This window comes from Mixophyes fleayi, chromosome 8, assembly GCF_038048845.1.
Source record: "Mixophyes fleayi isolate aMixFle1 chromosome 8, aMixFle1.hap1, whole genome shotgun sequence".
Lineage (NCBI taxonomy): Eukaryota > Metazoa > Chordata > Amphibia > Anura > Limnodynastidae > Mixophyes > Mixophyes fleayi.
Window position 1 is genome coordinate 36861580 of NC_134409.1, and position 25490 is coordinate 36887069.

Consider the following 25490-nt stretch of genomic DNA (forward strand, 5'->3'; position numbering starts at 1 on the left):
CCCTTCACACTAACCACTTAGCCACTGTGCTGCCCCAAATTTTGTAATTTTATTTAAGAAAAACACTTTATAATTGTTTCTTGTTTTGTTATTGTTTTACATTACAGCACACTTTGTGCTCATCACTGGTAACAATTACAAATATAGATCCATCTTGAGTCCATGATGTAAGAAAATAGATTGTGAAAAATGCCGAAGCACGGACTACTTTTTGGAGCCCCTGTACAAATTGAAAAACTTTTATGTGTAAAACACAATGACATGATTTGTTTAATAAGTGTGTCTAGCACTTTGCTGAGACCGAGGGTTACTGTTTGGGACTTGGCCAGCTAATTAAACACTGGGGATTTTAAGCCCCATTGCAAATTGTAGTAGGATTACATTAGATGCTTTCATCTGTCACCACTAGCTTGCATCTTAGCTGTGGACCTCTTAATTAAAGGCAAATAAGATGGGGTGTACTTTCCATTACCTGTCTAATACAGATAAAACCCTCTTATGTGAGTGAGAAAAATATCATCTGTAGTACATGTCATCTCCTGACCCTGTGGAAGGCACAGAGGAGTCTGGGTCAAGGTTCATGCTAGGTAGAGCATCCTCTTACTGGCACGCTGATTGCTGGCTGCAGAATCTACTGCTGATGCTGACAGAGGAGTCATGTAGGCATGGTGCATGAGGTATGCAATTGAGGAGCATGAGAATGTTTAATGGTTTGTATACAGCACTGAAAGCCCCAGGGAGCTCAGCTGGTGAGGGCTTCTCAGATGGTTAGAATTTCATTGGTGAGTAAGAGGAATCACATGAGAATTCTAGCACTCTATACATGGCAGGCTGTGTCTTCGCCTGCCAGAAAGCACTGAGTTCATAGACACTGCTCCATCTGAGCAAATAAGCAGAGACAAATGTCACGCTGGAAGGAAAAGTAGAAGCTGGGTGGAAGCTGACACATTGCATCCAGGGAGCCCATAACCTTGTGGGTGAAAATACAACTTCACACTTTTATTCTCCTTGGTCTTTTGTGACTATTGCAGCAAAGATTTGAAAATGTCCAAGGATTGTTTTTGCAATGTCTTTGAGACCGTTACAGCAGCTCTGTGCTGCTTCTACCAACGTAAATCCGTTATTGGGGTCAAGGTAAGTGCTGGGTCACACGTGGCAGCGAATGATGTGCTGGTCAGTTTCTTCAGGGTAACTGTGCGTTAGGGATAATGCTGACATTGAGGAACTCAGCTGTGTTAAACATCATTGGATAATGTGAATTGTAATCCCTTAACCTCTTTAGCCTCAGGATTGTTTGGACAGCAAACTTGCTGTTAATGTTGTTTGAATTATTTTAATGTTATCCTTACTAGGATTTTGTTATGTTTTTATACATATGGAACAATGTTTGCACATCTCTGTAGAATAATATTAGTCATGTTTGCTGAAGTAAGTGGCATTCGGTGTTTCCTAAACTAAAATGAGCCAAGATATATTGTCTGCTATGCTGTAAGATAAATGTCGTGGACCATGGATATTTGGGGGTAAGCAATTGAGCCTTTTGTAATCAGTGACGTGATTGTTCATCTGTGACACAAAAGGGGTTTATAGTATATAGAAGCATACAGGTAAACTTTACTATTTGGAGGTATCTGAACTGCCTTTATTTTGGCACACACGTGTTATTTTAGTGAAGGTTGGCAAATTAAACTTTTTTTCTGAGAGTACAAAGTTGCACTATTCGGCATACTATGAAAAAATGGATATCATAGTAAATTTAAATGAAAAAAGTTATTTGTTAGTCAAAAATTGTAAAAATAAACATTTAGTCACTGCATAAACAAGCGGTCTCCTTACACCATATTGCTGATGGAATGATAACAGAGCATAAAATATGGTCCGCTGTGCTGCATAGAGCGTATCTATAGAAACATATGGGGCCTGATTCATTAAGGGAAAGTAAAGCAAAAAAAAATTAGTAACTTTGCACCTGGGCAAAACCATGTTGCATTGGAGGGGAAGGTAAATTTAAAGTGTTAGGACAGATTTATAGTTGGGGTAGGGCATGTCCTAGAACAACTTTAAATGTCAGTGTAAAAATAAAGCTATCAAGTATTTGTGTCCTACATGAAAAGGCAGCCAGTATTTAACTTATGTGCACATTAATAAACTTATGTGCACCCCTTGCATTGTAACATGGTTTTGTCCAGGAGAAAATGTACTCATTTTTTTGCCTTACTTTCCTTAATGAATCAGGCCTATGCTGTCTAGCCCATATCATGTTCTTTCTCAGTATATGGACCCCTCATTGGATCAATGATTTCAGGTTCTGGACAGTGCACTGTTCTAAGACATCCCCATAATGTCCATGTGTATAACGCCAAAACCTAATATAAGATATATTGCCCACTCTCATAGCATTGTATATTAATAGACTATACAATCATCATCTATTTTTTTATAGGAACATAGAATATTGGTGAGTGATTAAAGATCAATTGGTCCTTTTTAGAAATCTCATGATCTTATTAAGTGTTTAGTTTCCAGGGTAGACCTTTTGTTTGGTCTAAATCTGTTTAAAATCCTTTACATATGTTGACAATCTACTCTACCAGTAAATTAAAAAAAATTTTTAACATTACCTCTGGACTCCCCTTTTCCCCCTACATGTTTAGAAGTGTTCCCCCTTGTGCTAGTGCTTGAACTGACTATTCTGGAGATAACATCACTGAAATCCTTATTAGTAACATGGTGAAAACTGCAAATTGTGCTGTTACCAATATCAACAAATCAGAGGTTGGCTTTCACTTTGCTACCTGTGCCTGAAACATAACTGTGGTATAATGTGGTTTATTGCACATTACAACATGTTATTAAATAAGCTCTATGCACTTAAGATTCAGCTATGCCCCCTTTCCTCTCTTCCCTGAAAGTAAAAAAATTTTGTGAATAAAGATACCCATCATGTATAGTGGAAACTCTTCTAAGCACTATATTGTTTCTTTTTCTTTCTAATTTCAACATTTGTTTTTAGTAAATTAGTTTCTTTGTGTTTTTGGGTTTTTTTTTGCACTTACACCTAAAATAGCTCTGAGATTCCCATAGCAACTTTCCATTTAGACTAATCCATCTTGTCCCTAGAGGGAGTGACATAGTATTTATGAGCGTGTACAGCCTGGGAATAAGCCCAAAAATAAGTTTCTTGCCAACAAAGCGGAGACCGTTTCCTTTCAGTCTTTTTTTTTTTTTTTTTTTCTTCCCTGTAGAACGAACTGTACATTGTGTATTTATAGACTGTTCTTTGTGGCCATTGTTTACATGTCATTTATCTCCCATAGTATTCTACTGACTGCTCTGTTTATATTAGGCTAAGTCGCCGGTATTGTGCAGCGTGATGAGGACAATAAGCACACGGAGTTACTAGTATTTATGTATAAATGTGCTAGTAAGGGTTACAGCGTATTGTTCGCATTGTATAAGTTATGTTTAAGGCTGAATTATCATCTAGGGAAATATTTTCCTAACTTGCCCGTCTCCCTCTAGCTGGAGCCCCGAGGATTGCTCAATGTTTCTCTCACTGACCAAAAGAAGATATTATGGTTTGTGATTGGTCCTCCAGCTCATATGCCCTCTGACCTCCATTACAAGATGGTGACCTTTATTGATTTCCTGGTTCTGCGTTACAGAGCCGGCGGAGCTTTGGGGAAAAACTGCTGCATGTAGCAGCTCTGTAGCCCGGCCGCCCTCACAACTTTACTTCATGCAAGTGTGCCATGTGCCAAGTTGTTGTAACTAGAAATCACTACAAATATTTCTCCTGACCATCTAGTTTTATAATTGGATATAATCAAATGACATCAGATTTTGATCAGAAAGATTGGTTATTCACATATCTAACCATGTCCGTTTAATAGGAAGCTAAATTGGCCAAATAGATCTGAACATGTGTGGCCAGTTCAGACCGTTGTTGAACCTGACTGACGCCTGTCATCAAGAATACTAGTCATGTTAACATACTGAGGATTCATAGAAAATTAACTGTTTTTAAAAAGATCCAAAAATAACCAGTTAAAACTATATTGACTGGCAAGTAGGATAGAAAATGCTGCATAAAATTCCTGTATTATTTTTAAATAAATTAGATTAAAACATCCTAAAAAAGGTTGAAAGATATAGCAGACCTCAGCGGTAAAACACTGCAGAATAGAACGATTAATATTTGATCTAATCGGTGTCATCTGTAAGTACACAAAAAACAGTATAGACAGATGATCATTGATATTGCTTGTTTGTGAGTCTAAAATACCTGTCAGAATCTTGGAGCGTGCTCAGTGCAATGGATCATGTGGGAAATCTCACGCTTATGGACATTTTACAAACAGATAAGGCAAAAGACTGAAAATGATAGGACAGAGTAAACCATCATTCTTAATGCTCCGGTTTGGATCTGAATTGGACTTGACTGCACACGCAGCAATGAGTGACCAACCGGATGGAACACTATGATGTAGACCAGTGTTGGCTAACCTGTGAGACTCCAGGTGTTGTGAAACTACAAGTCCCAGGGCCGGATTTACCACTATGCAACCTAGGCAATTGCCTAGGGCCCACCCTTTAAAAATGGGCCACTACTTATGGGCCAGTGCTATATGCTTGCCCCCCCCCGGGCTAAAGTATGCCAGCCAGCCCCTGAATAGGGGTATATGTTATGCTAAAAAACTATAGTGCTATGGATTTTTTCAGGGAGGGGGTCCCAAACCAGTATCTTGCCTAGGGCCCCATGATGTCTAAATCCGGCTCTGACAAGTCCCAGCATACCCTTCCAGCAATAAGCTGCTATATATTGGCAAAGCATGCTGGGACTTGTAGTTTCACAACACCTGGAGTGTCACAGGTTAGCCAACACTGGTGTAGACTGATCAAATCTATGCGCGTCTATGTACTTTTATTATCTCCTTGTGTCACACCCAGCCACAGCCTGTCATATCTTTACTTCTCTTCCTTATGTCTGCTATGCTGACACTTCTCAGTTTACCAATAAAGTAACGACCTCTATTCCAAGTTCTGTATCTGCAGTCCAGAAGAAGTGTGATCCCTAACACACAGCCACACCTTCTGCACCCAAACTGCTGCAGGACTGTTACACTGTCCTTCCTGCCCTGTGCTGCATTTGTATTACTTACACTATAAATACTGCAGCGTTCCACATGAAAATTAATATCTGTCAAGTATTTAGGAGCAAAATAGAAGAGCCACTTCCAGGTGCAATAATAATAGCGTATGATTGACTGCAGGCCATATATATCTCTGAAGATCATCCTATATTAGGACATTTTTATTTGCAGTAGGTGTGCCTGGTATTATATTAGTGGGCTTACTTTTTTTTTTTTTTTTTTTTTTTTTTTTTTTTTAAATCCTCATATAAAGATCTTCACAGACTAATTTGGTTGCAGTCAGTTTATTAGGTCTTTGTAGAACTGTCACATTTACTAGTTGTAATATTGTCCGTTATGTCAACTGATTCCTGAAAGCAGACGGTGGTTTAAGCGCCCAGGGTTACAACAGCCTACGTAGGTCTTGTACAGAAGTGTACTCTTCAGTTGCCTATGGTGTGTTACACTGAGATACAAGGGTCTATTTAACAAGCGGCGTAGAGACGCAATGCCTGTTCGTTCACCGCTTTTTCCTATTTCACAAAGGGCTAATGCTGGCAAAATCTCCGGCCTTAAACAAATTGAGGAAGCTTTAGTTCTATGGGGACAACGGTGTTAGGCAGTTTATTAAGTTGCAAAAAGCAGGATGACAATGGAATGTAGCTGAAGCCTCCCTGGCTTTGCTGGACCCATTATGGATCAAAGCGCTATTATCATCATCACCATTTATTTATATAGCGCCACTAATTCCACAGAGCTGTACAGAGAACTCACTCGGCCCCTGCCCCATTGGGGCTTACAGTGTAAATTTCCTAACACACATACACACAGACAGACAGACAGAGAGAGAGAGAGACTAGGGTCAATTTGATAGCAGCCAATTAAACTGGAGCACCCGGAGGAAACCCATGCATACACGGGGAGAACATACAAACTCCAGCCCCGTCACGGTAAATACATTTGCAGCGATACGTAATGACACTTACCACTGCCCGATCACAAATAGACCGCACAGTAGGTTCAAGGGTTTGTAAGAGCACACCAAGGGTTATAGTCACAAATTTTCTGGGCAGTCTACTCCCCTCTGCATCTTTAGTGCCTGAAAAGCGGCCAGTGCATAATGGGGTTTATAAAATTAAATTATTTAATGAAAAAGTAAAATATCACTTTCCAACATACATTTTACTGCTTTTTTTTTAAATTTATTTTCTTTTTATTATATTAACATATTAATTAGATGTTAGAGGCTGTAAATGCTGGTGCTTTCCATGCACCCATGGTGTGCTCACGGTCATCACTTGGTCAACGCTTAACCAATACATCCAGTAGGGTTCATTAAACCCTATAAAGAATGCGCCACAAGAAGATTTGCAGTTAACACTGTATGGTGTATTGTGTATAGGGTTACATGAACCCAATTTGAACTGCCAGTTATGTTTATCAAGGGGAGAACACAGCGGAGGTGTGGAGGTGTCTGTGTGTACGAGGCCTTTTGCTTTCACACACATTGTGAACGCACCGAAAATGAGTTCACCTTTCCGGTAAGTGCTGTCTGTGCGCACCTTGAATGTAAATGTGTACAGAACAAGCATCTATTGAAGGGATTAATGATCCCGATTTTCTGAGGACTCTACATGTAAAGGTGCCTTGTGTGTTTGAGACCTGATACATTGTCACAGTCCACTTTTTTCCCTCTAAGAGGGCCTAAGTTTCTATCCTTCGGCTGCTGCTCCTTAGGTAAAAATCGCTGCAGGTCACTTAGCCAAGCGCTGACAAAGCACAGCAGAAATACCCTGGTTTTCAAATGGTGCTCCAGGATAGTCTACCGGGGTACATTAAGCTAGCCGCATACCTTCCACCCACAGGAGATGTCCCACTTAAAAGCAAAGGATGAGACCTGAAGACCGCCAGCTCTAAGCTGGCGTATAACTGAAGTCCTTTTGCAGACTGTAAATTGCTGTGCGCATAGCAAGGAATGCCCCCCAAAATCCGATAAAGTAAATCATGTTTCTGCACTATTCCACCATCTTTTTCCTCTTAAAATAAGCTGAAATGTGCAACAATAGGAGCCATTGTGGGAGCTGTACTTTAGTAGTTCTACTTTAGGAATATCAAGCTGAAATATTCTGACAGCCACCTCCCACTCAGTAAGGAAGTTTAATTACGATGTACAGTGATTTCATCTCTCTTTGTATAAAGTTGAACATACCCTGCAGTTTCCCATGCCATTTGCCTTTAAACTGCAGAGGTCAACATCTGAGAAAATGTAGATTAAATGTTATTAATGTTGTGGCTGGATTATGGACATGAAAAATGTAAAATACTCGACCTGCTGAAGGACATTATAATACAGTGATGGGCAACGGGCGGCTCTAGGGCTGCATGCGACACCCCCTCCCCCAGCTAATTCCTGATCTGTGCCCTGTTGACAGATATGTGGACACTGCGTGGTAGCATCAGATATTATTTTTAAATATGCTGTATAAAATTAAATCTAGTAAAAAAAAAAAATTTAAATTTATGAATCATTTTGATTTTTCAGTGTTTTAAGCATCCTTATATTGGCCTATTTTAGTGCAGATGACATTGTTGCAACTGCTGTGTATAGAAAACCTCCCAACTGTCCTGATCTTGGTGGGACTGTCCTGAATCATGGACCTCAATGTGGGTGGGGCTTCTGCAGAATGGGCGGACTGTCACCTAAAAGCCGGCGTTTAAGGGGACGTGGGCATGTTGTCCCGATTCTCAATGTCTCGGATGGTCTATAGGAAGCATTTAGCTGATCTCTCGGACATATAATCTGTGCTGGCAATCGGTCACGTACTTTCCTCATTGAATGATATGAATGTTACTATACCTCTGCTGGAAAAGTGTAACCAGAGCTCCAAGGCTCCTATAAAGTATATGTCTTGTAGAAAAAACAAATGTATAATGTCCCATAACCTGCATCTGAGCTGCAATAATCATTTTGTTGTGTATATGTAATAATGGGCATAAATACCAGAGTAGTAGCTGCAATGGGGCCTAGCAGCTGAAGGGGCCCATCAAAGACCCTCAGCCGCCAGGCCCCCTGTAGTTGCCCCCCTTGCTGCTCCAGCCCCCCTGTAGTTGACCCCTTGCTGCTCCAGGCCCCCTGTAGTTGACCCCTTGCTGCTCCAGGCCCCCTGTAGTTGACCCCTTGCTGCTCCAGGTCCCCTGTAGTTGCCCCCCTTGCTGCTCCAGGCCCCCTGTAGTTGCCCCCCTTGCTGCTCCAGGTCCCCTGTAGTTGCCCCCCTTGCTGCTCCAGGCCCCCTGTAGTTGCCCCCCTTGCTGTTCCAGGCCCCCTGTAGTTGCCACCCTGCTACATTTAAAGCTAAAAAATGCTGTGCCCGTGAGTCTGTATTCTAGGCCTCCACCCTAAATTCTGCTCATAGGGGAAGGAATTACTGGTAGTGACTTCCTCTGTGAACAGGTAGTGTAGATGCAGCAACCAGCCTGGCGAGGTGAGTGAGGGGAGTGTCGTCTAAGGGTGTCCCTTCAGTTTTGCCCCAAAATTCTATTTACACACCTATATTTGCAAGGTATTATGTAACCATACTCATTTGATAGTAGTTACTAGGTGACAAAGATCACGTCAGTCATACAATGACATATTACTGTAGGGGAATTTCATATTTTCAGGTATACAGGACAAAGGACAGTTTGTCTTTTAGATAGGCCGTAGGTTATTATGCGGAATGCTTGTTGGTCTAAATAGGAATCTCTAGCAGGATACAGCTGGACCAATCTAGTTTTGGAACTTGAAATAACAACCGGACATTGTGTGTGTGTGTATATATGTGTGTGTGTGTGTGTGTGTATATATGTGTGTGTGTGTGTGTGTGTATATATGTGTGTGTGTGTGTATATATGTGTGTGTGTGTGTGTGTGTGTATATGTGTGTGTGTGTATATATATGTGTGTGTGTGACCAGACCCTGGTCTAGATGTTGTTTTAGTTGGAGAGGCACAGCTGAGATCTTTTGACTTTTCAGGACACTTTCAACATTCCTAAAACTTTCTCATCATTTAAGCCGCCAGCAGTAAGAATGTGAAACTTTCCTTGTCTGGAGCCCACTGCTCTCTCTGTTCTCAGTCACACAGAGCCCTGTAGTAGACAATGGAGGAGCGTTCCTAAGAAATACTACTCTTGTCTTTTGTGTCACTGACTTGTTGGATTTTACAGCAGCAATAAAGAGAGAAATACTCATGCAGTAAATGAACATTGAATTAAGTGAATGCACCATCATTTTTTGCCGTGAATGGAAACAATATGAGCTGATCGTTACTCTGTATAAGTAAAATTATTGGTAAGATTTAGTTTATTGTAATGACAGAACATTGGTATTAGTATAGTATATCCCCCAACATTTCAAATGGCTAAAGATGGACATTTACTTGTTTTTAAATGTCTGTACATCAGACCCAAGAGAGACCAGAACTATTTAATGTTGCAGTGGTGTGAATGTTGGATGAGGTACGAGTTTGCGACTAAATAAATTCTGGCAGCAGATTTACCGTCATGAATATAGCGAATGCTGTAATTTACGACGTGCGGCAAATACAGACTTGATGAAACCGAGACAGGCAACAATCCAGGCAAGGATATACACTGACATTGACGTCAATTCAAAGGCCGACCGTTACATTTCTGCTATTAAGGGGGCAATGCGAGGACCCGCCGGCTGTATAATGTTTTTTTAGGAGAGGTTGGACATTACCCAGCCGGCGGGTTCTCACACCACAGTTTTCTTCTGAAGATGCTAAGTGATAAGGATACAACATCTCTGCAATTGATAATACAGTAAGTATCTAATAATCACATTATATGCTACGGGAAACCACATGTCTTTAGAAGAACGTGCTATCGTTCTTATATTGACATCAAGCCCAGAGGGATAGTTCGCAATACAGAGGTGGGACGATGAGCTGAATCTCTGTAGGGCATCAGTTTACACACACAGAGGAAGCGTGAGACCTCGCGGCTATTGTGAGAGTCATTCACTGGGCTTTGGAGGAAATTAAATTACACTGTAGGATATACTGTACACAGAATTTGGATCCTGTGTAGTAGCAATGCAGAAACTGTCTCAGAGATCTATAACCTTGATATATTTAAAGCAAATATTCCCATGTATACTTTGAGCCCACTTTGTCCTCTTTCTGAATTGCTGTTGCCAGCAATGTGTGTGTATATATGTATATAGGTGTGTATATCATCATCCTCACCATTTATTTATATAGCGCCACTGATACCGAAGCACTGTACAGAGAACTCCTTCACATCAGTCCCTGCCCCATTGGGGCTTACAGTCTAAATTCCCTAACATACACACACAGACAGAGAGAGAGACTAGGGTCATTTTGTTAGCAGCCAATTAACCTACCAGTATGTTTTTGGAGTGTGGGAGGAAACCGGAGCACCCAGAGGAAACCCACGCAAACACAGGGAGAACATACACACAGATGTGTGTATATATAACCCGTGCATGATACTCATGCATTATAGTCAAATCAAGCTACTTAAGGTGTTAAAAAGGTTCTTGTCATGCATTTGGGCCATAGCCCAGGCCTCCTCAGGGGAAGAGTGTTACTTCCCGACGCAAGCGCCGTTTTTTAACGTGGTTTTGTCCACATGTCACCACCTCATCATTCTTCTCCATCACCTTATCCTTCATTTTCATCGCCACATCTATCCAGATGTCTATCCAGACACAGGGATCTCTCTCAGCGGTCCTGAGTATCACACTCCTCTCACTCTGTCACCCCCGGCAACCACCAACCACTCCCCACTGTCACTTCTCCTTCAAGAAATATATATATATATTTTTTAAATCTTTATAAACACTTTTAACAATTAACAAATTAAATTAACAAATTGAAAACATCTTAGTATACCAAATTTCAGCCCTTTCTGAATTTTTTTTTCCACACACACTAAGAATTTAGTAGGTCAGTGTATAACTCCGCCCAGCAGGTGGCGCTGCAGCTTGGTTTTATTTTTTCCACACACACACACACACACAGACTAACACACGCCACTAGACATTTATATTATAGATATTATTACACACATGTAAAGTGCACATAAAGACTTTAGAGCCTATTTAAGACAGGAAAACAAGTCTTAGGGTTTTCTTTCCTTAATAATTTTGAAAACAAATAATTATTTCAATGTGTTTTTTAAAACTTTATTTTGTATATGAAGTGGAACTGGAAGCTCCACTATTTATATAGGGGTGGGCTGGATCATAAATAGGCCCTTTTAGTCATAACCATCAAAAGATTTGACCACTCCTCCCTCCTCCACGGAGCCTGTTTCACAGTGTTTGGGGTTCATCAGTGCAGGATAACCGTTTATTGCTCAGCATGTGAAGCACTTACATAGACATCCTCACTGAAACCATGATAAAGGTTTATGCTACTTATTAATGGCAATAGAAAAATAAGCAACTCCATAGCAGGTGTAATGCCATTTACATGGATGCCCATTCAATCAATGTTTTACACACTGGAATGTAGAGCATGACCTGGGCAAATGCTGTAACAGAATGTTCATTAAAGGGTAGAGCAATATCCAGTGTATCAGTGAGGCTTGATTAGTAGCGTAATAGTATCTTTGAATATTGAACCCTGAAGTAACACAAGTAATTACTATACTGCTAGTATAATGCTATAATTGGAGATAGACATAATGAATGACACCTGTACTCGGGCACTACAAGTAAGCTTGTAACTGAGCAGTATAATGACAGCAATAATCCACACAGATCTTCTAGTTGATTACAATGTGGCTTCCAGCTCCTATCAACTTTGCCCGTCAAAAAAATAAATATAAATATATATATATATATATATATATATATATATATATATATATATATATACATACATACAGACAGACAGACAGACAGACAGAAAGGGGAATGTAGTCCTCACGATATGGTATTTGGAATATATTGCACATTCTAAATCTGAATCAGTAAATAAAGTTTCCAATCTAACTGAAGAATGGGGTCTATTACTGTTGACTAATTGGCAGGACATCACAGTATCTGAGTCACCATCAGCTGCGATGAGTCTGAGAACCTTTAAACTCTTCTGAGTAAGAACACTCGTGCCCTAGAATGACAAATATGCATTTTTCTAGGTGGTCTATTCCAGATGATGGGCTCACTAATAATTTATATTGGTATAGAAAATGAGGCATTTTACTGTGCAGAAGAAATCTGGACATGTATGCAACATGGGAAAATGGTGATGTCAAAACATACATCTCTAGAAAACAAAGTTCATCAATACATATCGGTTGGACAAGAGTCTTTTTTTTTTTTTCTTCTCATTTCGATAATCTCCATGAAAAAAAATGATTGATTCTTGTAATGTTTCTTGCATGTCACCATAAATCTAGCTGTGCAAGTGCCCCTTGTCCAACACCTGCAGTCTGCCAGTCACCGCCATCTCTGTGATGCTTAGGAGAAGATCTAGACATAGGCACACGGCACTGCCAGAGAGGATTTTGCATTGTTTATTTGTCCAGCATAAGCCTGAAGATTGGGCTGTACTTCATCCCCTTATTCTGCTCTCCCCGATTGGATATAGAACTATATATTTCATGTATGCTAAAAGTATTTCTCTTTTTCTAAAGTCTAGGCAAATCCATTCTATTAAATATTTCAGTCTTCAAAGTTAAACGCTTAAGAGCAATTTAAGTCTGTTATGTTATTATGCCAGAATGATGGACACAATAAAAGTCTTTGTAACCTAAAACAAGTTAATTCCAGGGAGCTGTGCCAGCATGTTTATGAACTAGACAGTAATGTGTATAAATGAAGATGCAGGTTCAGGACCAGCCAGTTTCTGTAAGTTTAAAAGTTAACTTTCTTTCCATAACATTCTTATAGTAGACTGTCCTTTCCCTCCATTAAAGTGCACTGGTGTCTTAAATAATACTTATTTATCACATTTCTCCATTGAATCTGCTGTCCAGCTTCTTCCATATGGATCTACCTAGTGCAGAGTCACTGGGGAAAAAGTACATCCATAGGGGTCTATTTCTGACCCCAGCAGAGTAGCCATCCATATTTATCGCTGCAAATCGTGGTGGTATATAAGGAAGCATGGCTGTAAGTTAGTGACTGTTCTGGGAGTCCCGGCATTGGCCACCCTATCAATGAAATATTTTACCTCTTCACCAGCAGCTCAACGCTGCCAGCAAATGGATAAAAGTGCTGTGTTCATAGTGTTATCCCAGTGAGTGTCTACAGCTGGATACCAGTAATGTAATGCTGAGGTAGCATTGCTTGGGTTTTCACAGCTCAATAAATTATCAAATGCTGTTGAGGCTTATGGGGACAGCGTTAAGCTCCAATAATTAGGTTAATGCACGTTGGCTCAGTGGTTAATGTACTGTGGCTCAGTGGTTAGCACTTCTGTCTTACAGCACTGGTGTCATGAGTTCAATTCCCGACCATGGCCTTATCTGTGAAGAGTTTGTATGTTCTCCCCGTGTTTGCGTGGGTTTTCTCTGGGTGCTCTGGTTTCCTCTCACACTCCAAAAACATACTAGTAGGTTAATTAGCTGCTAACAAATTCACCATAGTCTCTCTCTCTGTATGTGTGTGTATTTTATGGAATTTAGACTGTAAGCTCCAATGGGGCAGGGACTGATGTGAGTGAGTTCTCTGTACAGCGCTGCAGAATTAGTGGTGCTATATAAATAAATGGTGATGATGAATGCTGGAAAAATGTTTGATTTCTCCCACGTTAATCCTTAGATAAATAAAAAGCAGTGTAGAGCCATTTCCCCTTGTTTAAACCAACATTTTTGCTCTTCACCGCTTCTTAAATAGCCCCATATAATTGCACAGCAAGAATGGAGATACCGTGTGCACATGAATAAAGTACATGCATGGGATTGCATCAGAAAGGAATTGATGTGCACAGCATGACCACAACATATAACTCCATAACCAGCATAAGAGCTATATGATCACATGAACCCCCCCCATAAAATTACATTTATTTACAATTTGTTTCCATTCCCCCATCCTTGTTGGTAAATACTTATCCTTTATTTATATTCTTTACTTAATTTTACCTTGGTTGTCAGTCGATGCTCTGTAAACAAGCCTTTGATTTGGCTAAATATACCTCCTACCCCACACCCGCGCACACTCACATACCCACACCCGCGCACACTCACATACCCACACGTGCACACACTCACATACCCACATGCACCTGTGCCCAGTTTTCATACCTTTCCCAAATCTAAGACTCACAGAGCTGCGAGCAAAAATCAGCGTTGAAATTACTGTACTAACAGTAATAATGCGCAGTATTACCATAGTAATGGTAATAGTGCGTGGGCCGCATCACATTTATCTAATAACAAAATTAGAATTCTAAGTTTTAAAAAAGTTTGTGTACAGATTCTGACCAACTATTGGGATGTTCACATGTAGTCATATTATATATAGATGTTACAGTTCTTCAATACAGGAGCACATTTTATTTTATTTATGATTTTCCCTTAATTGGGAGAAATCTCATGGTTTTAGATGGGGCTTATTGTAATAATGTAATATAAGCTGTACAATCCTCTCATGACATTTTCCATATTCTTAGCCATTTTCTAAAGAACCCTTTGTGTCTTTTATGTCCCACAGTGGTAGCTGGTACATGAGTGATTAGTTAATAGGAGGATTAAAATGAACCTGTCACCCTGAATTAACATTTTTTTCATTCTATGTTACATGAAAAGTACTCGTACTTGGTGCTAGTATTCTGTTCTAGAAATCCAGACTTTTTAGAGGTATTTCTCTGTCTCCTCCCTTTTGATTGCTGACATTTATTTTTCCAATGGCCATGTCATGCTACACAAAGGGGAGAAAGGCATTCTGGTAAATACGAATAAAAAATAATTCAATCCTATTGTGGTAATATTGCTGGAGAAACTATTGCTATAGCAGCCTATGCATGCTTGTTGGACCCTGAGCCTGTAATGCTCTGTCTATCTGGCTTCACATTAAGGAATATAGGGTCAGATTCATTAAGAATCTTAACTTGAGAAACTTCTTATTTCAGTCTGTATTTAACTTATGTGCAAAACAGAATACTAATTTGCACCCCTTGCATTGTAACATGGTTTTGTCCAGGAGACTGAAATAAGAAGTTTCTCAAGTTAAGATCCTTAATAAATCGGGCCCATAGTCCATATATAGTTATGACACTTGGGTCGGTCAACTGTACTTAGTGTATTGTAGTGTTGGGTACTGGTTTGGGGTGTAGCATGTGTCGGTGGGTGGGTGGGCGAGTTCATTAATGGGGAGTGACAGGGTGATGGGGGTCTTCAAAATATTGAAATGGATCCCAGTAATTTTTAATTGCCTTTACTGAAGGTTTCCCTTAAGATAAGTTGTGGTGGATAGAGCAGGGTCCTCCAACATTTAAAACTGGCCCCACAAGCTGCGATCCTGTCGCTTGGCCTGAGAACAGAGTTACTGTATCAATGGCCCATGTGTGACCGAATAGGACTTGATCTGGTCGTTGAGTGCTTGGACCAAACATTCAGATTATTTCTAGCCTGTTGGCCCAGACAGAAGATGTAGACCACACCGCAGATCTTAGTCCTCTTCTGACCACATTAACATCATGCTTGATAATGATCCTCTTGCTTTTGAAAAGATCATTATCGGGCATCAGCCTGATGGTGGTGGTGGTGATGATGATGATCAGCCATTCTGGGGCTCTACATGCAGAGATATAAGGCCAGTTGTCAGCTACTGCGTGTAATAAAACAGTGTGAGTGACCAGCATAACTTGTTCTGTGACATCTCCCATTCCATTCCTCATATTATGATACATCCCTTTCACATGTAGCTCTGTCCTCCTTTCAAACAATACTTGAGTGAACAGGTCACTGCTTCCTGATAGATTAGTGCTTTCCTCTAGTGATGCTGTGAACATTCTGATGTTCTGATTGGCTACAGGTGGTTCTATCCCCGCCCACTTCAAAAGTGGGGACACACCGATGTGCAGGTGCTATAGGACTCTTGTCAAACACATGTTAGATAAGACTTATCCAACATGATCAGGTTTTTATTTTCAATTTATTCATCAGTCCGCGCAGACAACCTTGGAAAAATATTTTCATAGATGCCAATCTAAGGGGGAAATTGAATTACCTGTGAATTCCTGACACAGCTAAGGGGCACATTTATCATTTATAGTTGAAATTGAGAAATGGTTATCAATCCTTATCGGACGGATAAGTATTGATTCATTTCTCAAATTTATCAAAACCGGAGTACAGAAACAGCAGTCCCGATAATCTGCTGTTTCTGTGGAAAAAAAAATCATACTTACCCCTGCCTCTTCGGAAGCGCTGTCTTCGGGTCTTCTCCTTACTCTTCAGTTGCGCATGTCCAGTTCCAAGAACTGGACATGCGCACACAGATCCCCTCTCTGTCTCTGCAACGATAGTTGCAGAGAGAGAGCTGTGAGTGACAGGGAGGGATCATGTGATCCCTCCACACATGCGCTGTCCAGCTCTGCTCTCCGGAGCAGAGCTGACAGCATTAGATTTCCTCAAGTCGGATGATGTACGCCAGCTTCAGCTGGCGTACATTAACATGACAAGTTCCTGAAAAAAATGTTTTTTCGGGACTTGTTAGATTGCGGCCAGGAGCAGTCACCATTCTGTTGAATGGTGACTGCTCCCAAAAACGAAGAGGAATGCAAAGCAGCAGATATCCATGATATCTGCTGCGATGCCCCCTTAATAAATTTGCGGAGGGCACTGTGGGACCTTAATTACCCGTTAAAAGCACTATCGTGCTTTATTAAATATGCCCCATAGAGTGATGAGACTCTGTGGGATGTTATTGTACTTAAACATAGCTGATATTTGCTCCTACCTCCATAGAAGTACAAGCAGAAATCAGTGATTTTTTTTTTATTTTTTTTTTTAACAAAGCATCTTACAGATACTGGACTATTCTTTTTATTATTATTATTATTATTATTATTATTATTGTTGTTGTTATTATTATTACTGTTGTTGATAATATTATTATTATTATTATTATTATTATTATTATTATTATTATTATTTATCGACAACATGCCAGCTAAATATTTTATAATAACAAATGGTTCTGCGGAAATAACTTTTCAAAAAGTTCACTTGTGCAGTCTACTCAGTTTATATTGTTAGCCAACACTTGTCCTTGAAAAGAGTGTCTCTCGCTGTTAGCCCACCCACCTGGTCACCCTGTGACTGACACAGCAACGTCAAGTGAGTTAGTGGTGTGCTGAAGATTCTCTGTCACTCTTGTGATGTTTCTCTGTTTTGTGAAGTCTGTTCTTCATATTGGCTCTAATAACATGCATCTTCTCTGCAAAATGTGCTGAGCACGTTTTAGAGCCAATTTGGTCTGCAGCTGTCCTGGAGATCTTCTGTTGGGTTTCTTCTTGTTGCAACACAATATCAGCATACGAAGAGAGAAAATAACCAGTGGTCAGCCAGTGACACGGCTATATTAAGTGAACTTATGAACTTGCTATTTCGCACACCATTGCCTTCTAGAAAAAAAAGACAGAGAGAAGTCAACCATTCCTTTTTATTTATTGTATAGGTTGATTCTAAACTACAATTCCATCAGACGTGACAGTAGTTGAAAAACCAAATGTTGAAAATTCCCTGTGAAATATAAAACTAATTCCCTATTCTAAATCAGATTGCATATTTTCTAATATTTAATTGGTTAAAGAAAATAGTGTATTTGTTGAACATTCACAAAGAGTCTCGTTTTACTTTCATTCCCACTGGCATTGTTTAAATCCGTTTTATATGTATTCTTTTTCATTTTTTGCATGTAAACTGATCTGGCACTAGAAACCATTTTTCTACTGTACCCATTGGCAGTCTTGCGTTTACAGTTAAACACAATGGGAAGCCTACAGTGAACTACAAATGCTGGCACAACATGCATTCCTTTGCATCTGATATGCTTTTCTATTAGCGTGGTTTAAACGCCAAAAAAGGACAGTAGGTATTAAGCCTCACCGATTTACTTCTAAACTACAATTTTTTTTTTTACTCGTTCTGTGTTTGAATCCAGCACATCGAACATGTTTGCATATGTATTTATATTAATTTTTGACAATTTTTTTTTTTTTTTTATTGTTTTTTAGATTTCTGAAACCATTGTAAACCCCAATCCAGCACCAAAGCCACGTGCACGGTTTAGACATCTGTTAGTATTATCTATTGATTAATGCTACCCAGGCTTTTAAAAGAAAAGCATACAAGAAAAGCCAGAACTGCTTGACTTTACTAGAGCAGAGCTGTGCACTGCAGGAAAGTCTAATGTACAGACTTTTACTGTCCTGTAATATTGTACGTTAGTGGCTCTGAATATGGCATTTTTAGCCATTTAAGTGTTAAATGATAAGTGGGTGTAGGCAGCGGCTCATAAACCCAGTACAAAGGGCAGATGGTAAATTTGAGAATAAGCCGTACTTGAGCCCAGGTGCAGCCTCCCTGCATCCGATTCCTGCATGACGGCCTTTGATCACAGAGGCAGGCAGGCTTAGGAAATACAACACCCCCATCCCAGTGACTGGTGACAGAGCATGTGACAAGTGACAAAATGAAAGTTCCTGTTTGCAGTGCGGCTCTAGAGGTAGCCAGGTGATCTCAGCACTGGAAATAGTCTCACCTGGGCTAACGCTCACCTGTCGTGTCATTTCAGTTCTCTAAGGACCAGTATATTATGGATGGAGGGACACCTGACAAACTTAAGAAGGAACTGGAGGAGGAGCTGAAGTTAAGCAGTGAAGATTTACGGAGTCACGCCTGGTACCATGGAAGGATTCCTCGCCAGGTAAGAACAATCAGTGCACTGTGACATAGACAGGAAAGAGTTAACCAGCCTGGAGATCGCTGCATTCTGTGAGGATGGTCATTCAGTTTTTAATGAGGTGATGTTTTGTAAGACCCTCAGTCTAGAGCAATAATGGGGTTAAACGCTGTACAAGAAGTCACTTCTCTCTAGACCTGTTGCTGTGCTACGCAGTGTACAGTAAGCTGCAGGTGTACAAGGTGTATGAGCAGCTTGTCAGTGAGGTCACCAGGCCAGTTTTCTTATCTGCTCAACACACCGTCAAATAAATCACTGAGTCTCTTTCCCATTATTCCAGGGGTTTTTGCCGAGGGCTAAATTTACTAAACTGCAGGTTTGAAAAAGTTTACATGTTGCCTATAGCAACCAATCAGATTCTAGCTATCATTTATTTAGTACATTATACAAAATGACAGCTAGAATCTGATTTGTTGCTATAGGCAACATCTGCACTTTTTCAAACCCGCCGTTTAGTAAATATACTCCTGAATCGCATCTCTAATACAAAGCTTTGCCAAAATAACCTTTCCATCTGATATCTCAGTCACCAATATTTAACAAGCTGCGTAATATTTGGCCTGGAATCAAGTGAAATACCTCCGCAGCTGGTTTTAAGACATTTATTCTCCCTGCAATCCTTATTGTAGTATCACAGATGCAGCTGGCCATAGAGCAGTATACACAGTATACCCACATACTTGCATACACCTGGATAGATCGGTGTTCAATTCTCTTATTTGAGAAAATGATCAGCTGTGATATGTAGAATTCAACATCTGTCTCCGTTTGATTCACCGCTGAATAGCATAGAAGTTCAGCATGCTGAAACGGCTTACAAAGGTCCATGTAGGATCCTAATCATCAGCACAATGTTATTTTTTTCCCACTAAAATAAATTAACCAAGGAGATTTGGTTCCAGGCAAATACTAAATCTTTAAACCATTTTCATTTGTAATGTTTGGGGAAACTATAGAAATTTGTGTTTCACACCCATAGAGCTCCATTAATGTAAAGAATGCAAATTATTTTTTTTTTATTTACAATTCTAAAACCATACTGTCTAAAACTGCTATTTGTTGCAGTGAAAAAAGTTATGGGTCAACATGGTGTGTGCATCATGGGTAATATGCTGACGTAATTTTCTATTAAAAGGAAAATATACTTGGGCAAAGTAAAACGATCACTTATATTTTTTCATGAAATGTTGGCCACTGGGGGCTGATCTTGTTTAACTCATCATTTATATAGACATTAAACCAAGCCCAGATTACAAATGTTACATGGGGCCTGATTCATTAAGGATCTTAACTTGAGAAACTTCTTATTTCAGTCTCCTGGACAAAACCATGTTACAATGCAAGGGGTGCAAATTAGCATTCTGTTTTGCACATAAGTTAAATACTGCCTGTTTTTTCATGTAACACACAAATATCAACTTTAAATTTCAGTGTACAAATAAGCTATCAAGTATTTGTGTGTTACATGAAAAAACAGTCAGTATTTAACTTATGTGCAAAACAGAATACTAATTTGCACCCCTTGCATTGTAACATGGTTTTGTCCAGGAGACTGAAATAAGAAGTTTCTCAAGTTAAGATCCTTAATGAATCAGGCCCATGGTCTCTTTCTGTATCTCACAAAACACAGTAGGCCTGATTCATTAAGGAAAGAAAAACAAAATAAAATGAGTAACTTTGTACCTTGGCAAAACCATGTTACAATGCAAGGGGTGCAAATGACTTTATTATTTTGCACATAAGGAAAATACTGGCTGTTTTTTTTCATGTAGGATGCAAATACTAGATGGTTTTATATTAAAAGTTGATCTTAAGACATGCCCTACCCCAACTATAAATTTGTCCTCACATTTTAAATTTACCTCCCCCTCCAATACAACATGGTTTTGCCAAGGTCCAAAGTTACTCATTTTTTTGCTTTCCTTTCCTTAATGACTCAGGGCCACTGTGTACAGATAGAAACTGATGGGTATTATTATTTAATGAAATTGGCCTTTTAGTGTGCATTATTTGTGTCATAAAATATTTGTAGATTGCCCTCTGTAGAGCTATAGTGCTTTACAAAATGCTCTTTTACTCAATCATGATGGGATTTAACCCACAATGTGATTCTTAATCATTATTCTGTTCTTGTATTCATTGGTTCAGAATGAAACTGTAGAAATTGCTTGTGGCGGGACATATGCTTCATTATTAAGTTACTTTAAGTTATAAATAACTGAATTCTAAAGGAAGCGTGGAAAGAATAAGCTCTACGGCAACGTGAAAGGAGAAAGTGTATTGATTTGTCTTATGATCTCTGAATCTGGCACAATGTCACAGTTTGAAACAGCCAAACGTTCTCCCCGCCCCATGACTGTAACCTGACTGCAAGTGTCTGTGACCTCTGTTCCTCACACGTGAGGTCATAGGAGAGCACAGGACAATACTTCTATTACATGGAGTATATTCCAATGCCACACCCACCAGCAATAATAAAACGTCAGGCTCTATAGAGTAGGCAGTGGCCTAGCAAGCCAGGGAGGTCCCTATTGGCACTGACGTCTGATGAGTTGTAAATGCCCTCACATGCTGAGGCCATGCTAAACGTTTCCTGCATTTGCATCAACTTTTCACATTTTCCACCATTGTGTAAACACCATTCGGGGATAAGGCAGCAGGTGATGACACAGTGTTGGAGAGAGGTGTAACACTTCCTCCTGTTTGGTCTGATATATAGACCTGCATTTGTTTGCTTTCTAAATATATAACAGCTTCCACCCTGTATACTTTGTGTTGTATTAACTATGTGCAGTAACTTGGGTACATTGTACTTGCAAGTCTACTACAACGTATTGTGGTGATGGTAAAAGTACATCTTTCTGTAATACATGTAATGATTCCTATTTGGTCATTTTATAATGTTGAAGAGTATATTACATTCATTTTTTAGCTGCGTATTTTACGGGGATTAGAGAGGGTTTATATACCAAAAATGCGGAAAAGGCCACCTGAAGTTGACATGTAGGTAACTGTTTATGAAGTGACATGGTATTTCAGAACCTTTATGCTTTTTTGATACTATAGCCTCATTGTTTGTTTTGGTGTCATGAACTTAAATCTGAAATTTGTGTTGATAAAATTATTATTTTCTTTTCACAAAGCACCTCTCCTCCCCCTAGAACTGCAAAAGCTCCCTGTCCCCACAGACAACAGCTAATAGCTCAAACTCAAACCATGCTGTGTCTATCCCCGTGCTGTGCCAGACAGATTTCCAGTGGCTAAAGCTGGGACAAGAAGCGTTCTCTGTGTAATATTTATTATATACATACTAATGCCAGGTAATATTAACCATATTAATAGCTCTATCTACATTGATTAGGATTAGCATTTGGCTGCCAGTATTATTACCTGTGATTGCGGAACGGTGAAGCCATGAAAGAGAGACTAGAATCCTTGGAGGCTGGTGGACAGTCACCAGTGTACTCTACAGTAAAACACTTTGGCCTCTACTGCATGTGTGCATATTGGTAGGGTTATCTGCTAAAACAAAGGGCTGCTCTACTAAATGTTTTTGAAAATTACTATTTTAGAAATGTGAGTGGTACAACTAAAGCTTCACAGAAGGAGGTTACCTTATATTACCAAACCTATATTTTGGGTGAAGTAATTTTGTCTATGTATTTTCTGTGACGGTACACAAACTGTTGAGGCGTGAGTTCACCATAAAGCCCGATGTTCTCTCTGCAGGTATCTGAAAGCCTGGTGAGGAGAGATGGAGATTTTCTGATCAGAGATTCTTTGTCCAGCCCTGGAAACTTTGTGCTTACCTGTCAGTGGAAAAACCTCTCCCAGCATTTCAAGATAAATAAAGTAGTCATCAGGCTCAATGAGGCTTACAGTCGGATTCAGTACCAGTTTGAACATGAAAGCTTCGACAACGTCCCTGCCTTGGTGAGGTATTACGTGGGGAATCGCAAGCCGGTGTCACAGCAGAGTGGAGCCATCATTTTCCAGCCTATTAACAGGAGCGTTCCACTGAGATGTATAGAAGAGAAGTATGGGACCTCGCCGGTCAGACGCTTGGAGTTGGTAGCACTGGAAGGAAAAGCAGAAATGCCAAAACGGCTGAGCCTGAATATAGGCCATGGGCACGGCTTGTCACAGGAACACTGCCTGATCCGGGACAACCTGCTGAGGTTTGTAGACCAGAGATAGAAAATACAGATATTTCATCCTTTTGTATGCCAAAAGGTTATCTAAAAATATGTTGAATGATATTTTTCTACATGTTTCATAAAACATATGACCTTAGATTGTATTATCCTCATTTTATTCCAGAAAGAGATGCAAAATATATGCAATCAATTTTTACCATACAATGTCCCCTCAAAAGAATGTACATATAAAGGTTTGGCGTATTTAAAAACACATGGTGCTTGGCACTTCTGCCTCACAGCACTGGGGTCATGAGTTCAATTCCCGACCATGGCCTTATCTGTGTGGAGTTTGTATGTTCTCCCTGTGTTTGCGTGGGTTTCCTCCCGGTGCTCCGGTTTCCTCCCACACTCCAAAAAAAAAAACATACTGGTATGTTAATTGGCTGCTAACAAATTGACCCTAGTCTGTGTGTGTATGTTAGGGAATTTTAGACTGTAAGCCCCAATGGGGCAGGGACTGATGTGAGTGAGTTCTCTGTACAGAGCTGCGGAATTAGTGGCGCTATATAAACAAATGGTAGTAATAGTAATGTATATATGTATGTATATGTATGTGTGTGTATATATATATATATATATATATATATATATATATATATATATATATATATATATATATATATATATATATATATATATATATATATATATATGTGTGTGTGTGTGTATATATATATATATATATATATATATATATATATATATATATATATATATTATAATATGCAATGTGTATTGTCTCATCAGAAATAAAGGGAAGAGTGGCAGCCACCCAGCTTGTCTGGATAACATGCAGGAAAAGAGACGGCCGCTGAATTCTCACCAGTCTGAAAGCTTCCTGCCGCTAGGTAAGTTTCCCTGTGTCCTACTCTATATGTACATACCATCTGTACTGTCCTACTCTATATGTACATACCATCTGTACTGTCCTACTCTATATGTACATACCATCTGTACTGTCCTACTCTATATGTACATACCATCTGTACTGTCCTACTCTATATGTACATACCATCTGTACTGTCCTACTCTATATGTACATACCATCTGTACTGTCCTACTCTATATATGTACATACCATCTGTACTGTCCTACTCTATATATGTACATACCATCTGTACTGTCCTACTCTATATATGTACATACCATCTGTACTGTCCTACTCTATATATGTACATACCATCTGTACTGTCCTACTTCCTATTGGATGTGTTCAAAGGTGAAACTACCTACCTAACTGTATATACAGACATATGATTGTATTGATAAGAAATCACTGCAGCATTCTGTCCACTCACATCTTTAGCCAGACATATTAATATATTTTTGTTGGTAGGCGGCAGACAGCCTTACTTATCACAAGCAACGAATGGGAGATTAACGCCACGACCGCATGTATTCAGGACAGGAAGCGAACCTACTCTAAGTCCAACAGAAATTCGGAGGTTCAGCACTGAGACGCCTTCACCGGAAGTGTTAAGGGGATCAGACAGTCAGCTGTGTGCTAGACCTCCTCCAAAACCCAGCAAGTCTCTGTGTATGAAGCAGCCGCAGTCTCCTACAGTATGGCAGAGCTTAGAGGCAAATTACTGCGAGCTTCATCCTACCCCTCCGCTGGACTCTGGCTGCACCAAGACACATTCCTCACACAACAGCTTTGTGGAAGGTCAGAAAACAGATGAAGAGGAGACCTTCTCTTACAGTAATTCGGACATGAGCTTCCCCACATTGGAGGACAGTATGTCTCAGTGCTCGCAAACAGAACTGAATGAGCAAGGGGATGAAGTAGAGTTTATTAGACCGGTATATGAGACTGTATCATCATTTAACCCTAATGACTTTGAGTCTATTCTACTCACCCCAGAGAATAAACCCTTGGAAACTGTTCTATTGAGACGGGTCAAAGAACTTTTCACCAATAATGACCCAAGGACTATTGCCAAATACATCCTCCGAATGGACTGTAAGGTAATGTGACTTATTTCTCATAGTTATTTTATTTATGTTTTACCTCTTAGGTTTTGAAGCTATCACAAGTAAAATGCACAAAGGGCAGTGGGTGGATTATATGCAAACCAACCACTAGATTTTGCTGAAATAATGGGCTCCTGATGATCTACCATACCCAATCATATCATTAGGTATTTTTATTGGGTTTGAGACCACATATGATACGGTGCTTGGAAAATTGGAAATAAAGGGTGGAATAAGCAG

The 25490-nt window shown here is 39.7% G+C and overlaps 1 protein-coding gene across 2 annotated transcripts in view; it reads left to right on the forward strand.

Annotated features, from left to right (window-relative positions):
* Nucleotides 1-25490, forward strand: part of BCAR3 (BCAR3 adaptor protein, NSP family member) — an 89470-nt gene that overhangs the window by 54834 nt on the left and 9146 nt on the right. Inside the window, exons 1-5 of one of the 2 annotated variants that reach the window (XM_075182354.1) lie at nt 838-1134; nt 18910-19041; nt 22807-23255; nt 24024-24124; nt 24613-25244. In XM_075182354.1, coding sequence (XP_075038455.1) covers nt 1045-1134; nt 18910-19041; nt 22807-23255; nt 24024-24124; nt 24613-25244 — 1404 coding nt within the window. In that variant the 5' untranslated portion in view covers nt 838-1044. Of the gene's footprint in view, nt 1-837; nt 1135-18909; nt 19042-22806; nt 23256-24023; nt 24125-24612; nt 25245-25490 lie in introns of those variants that run through there. The other variant, XM_075182353.1, reaches the window with a different exon arrangement.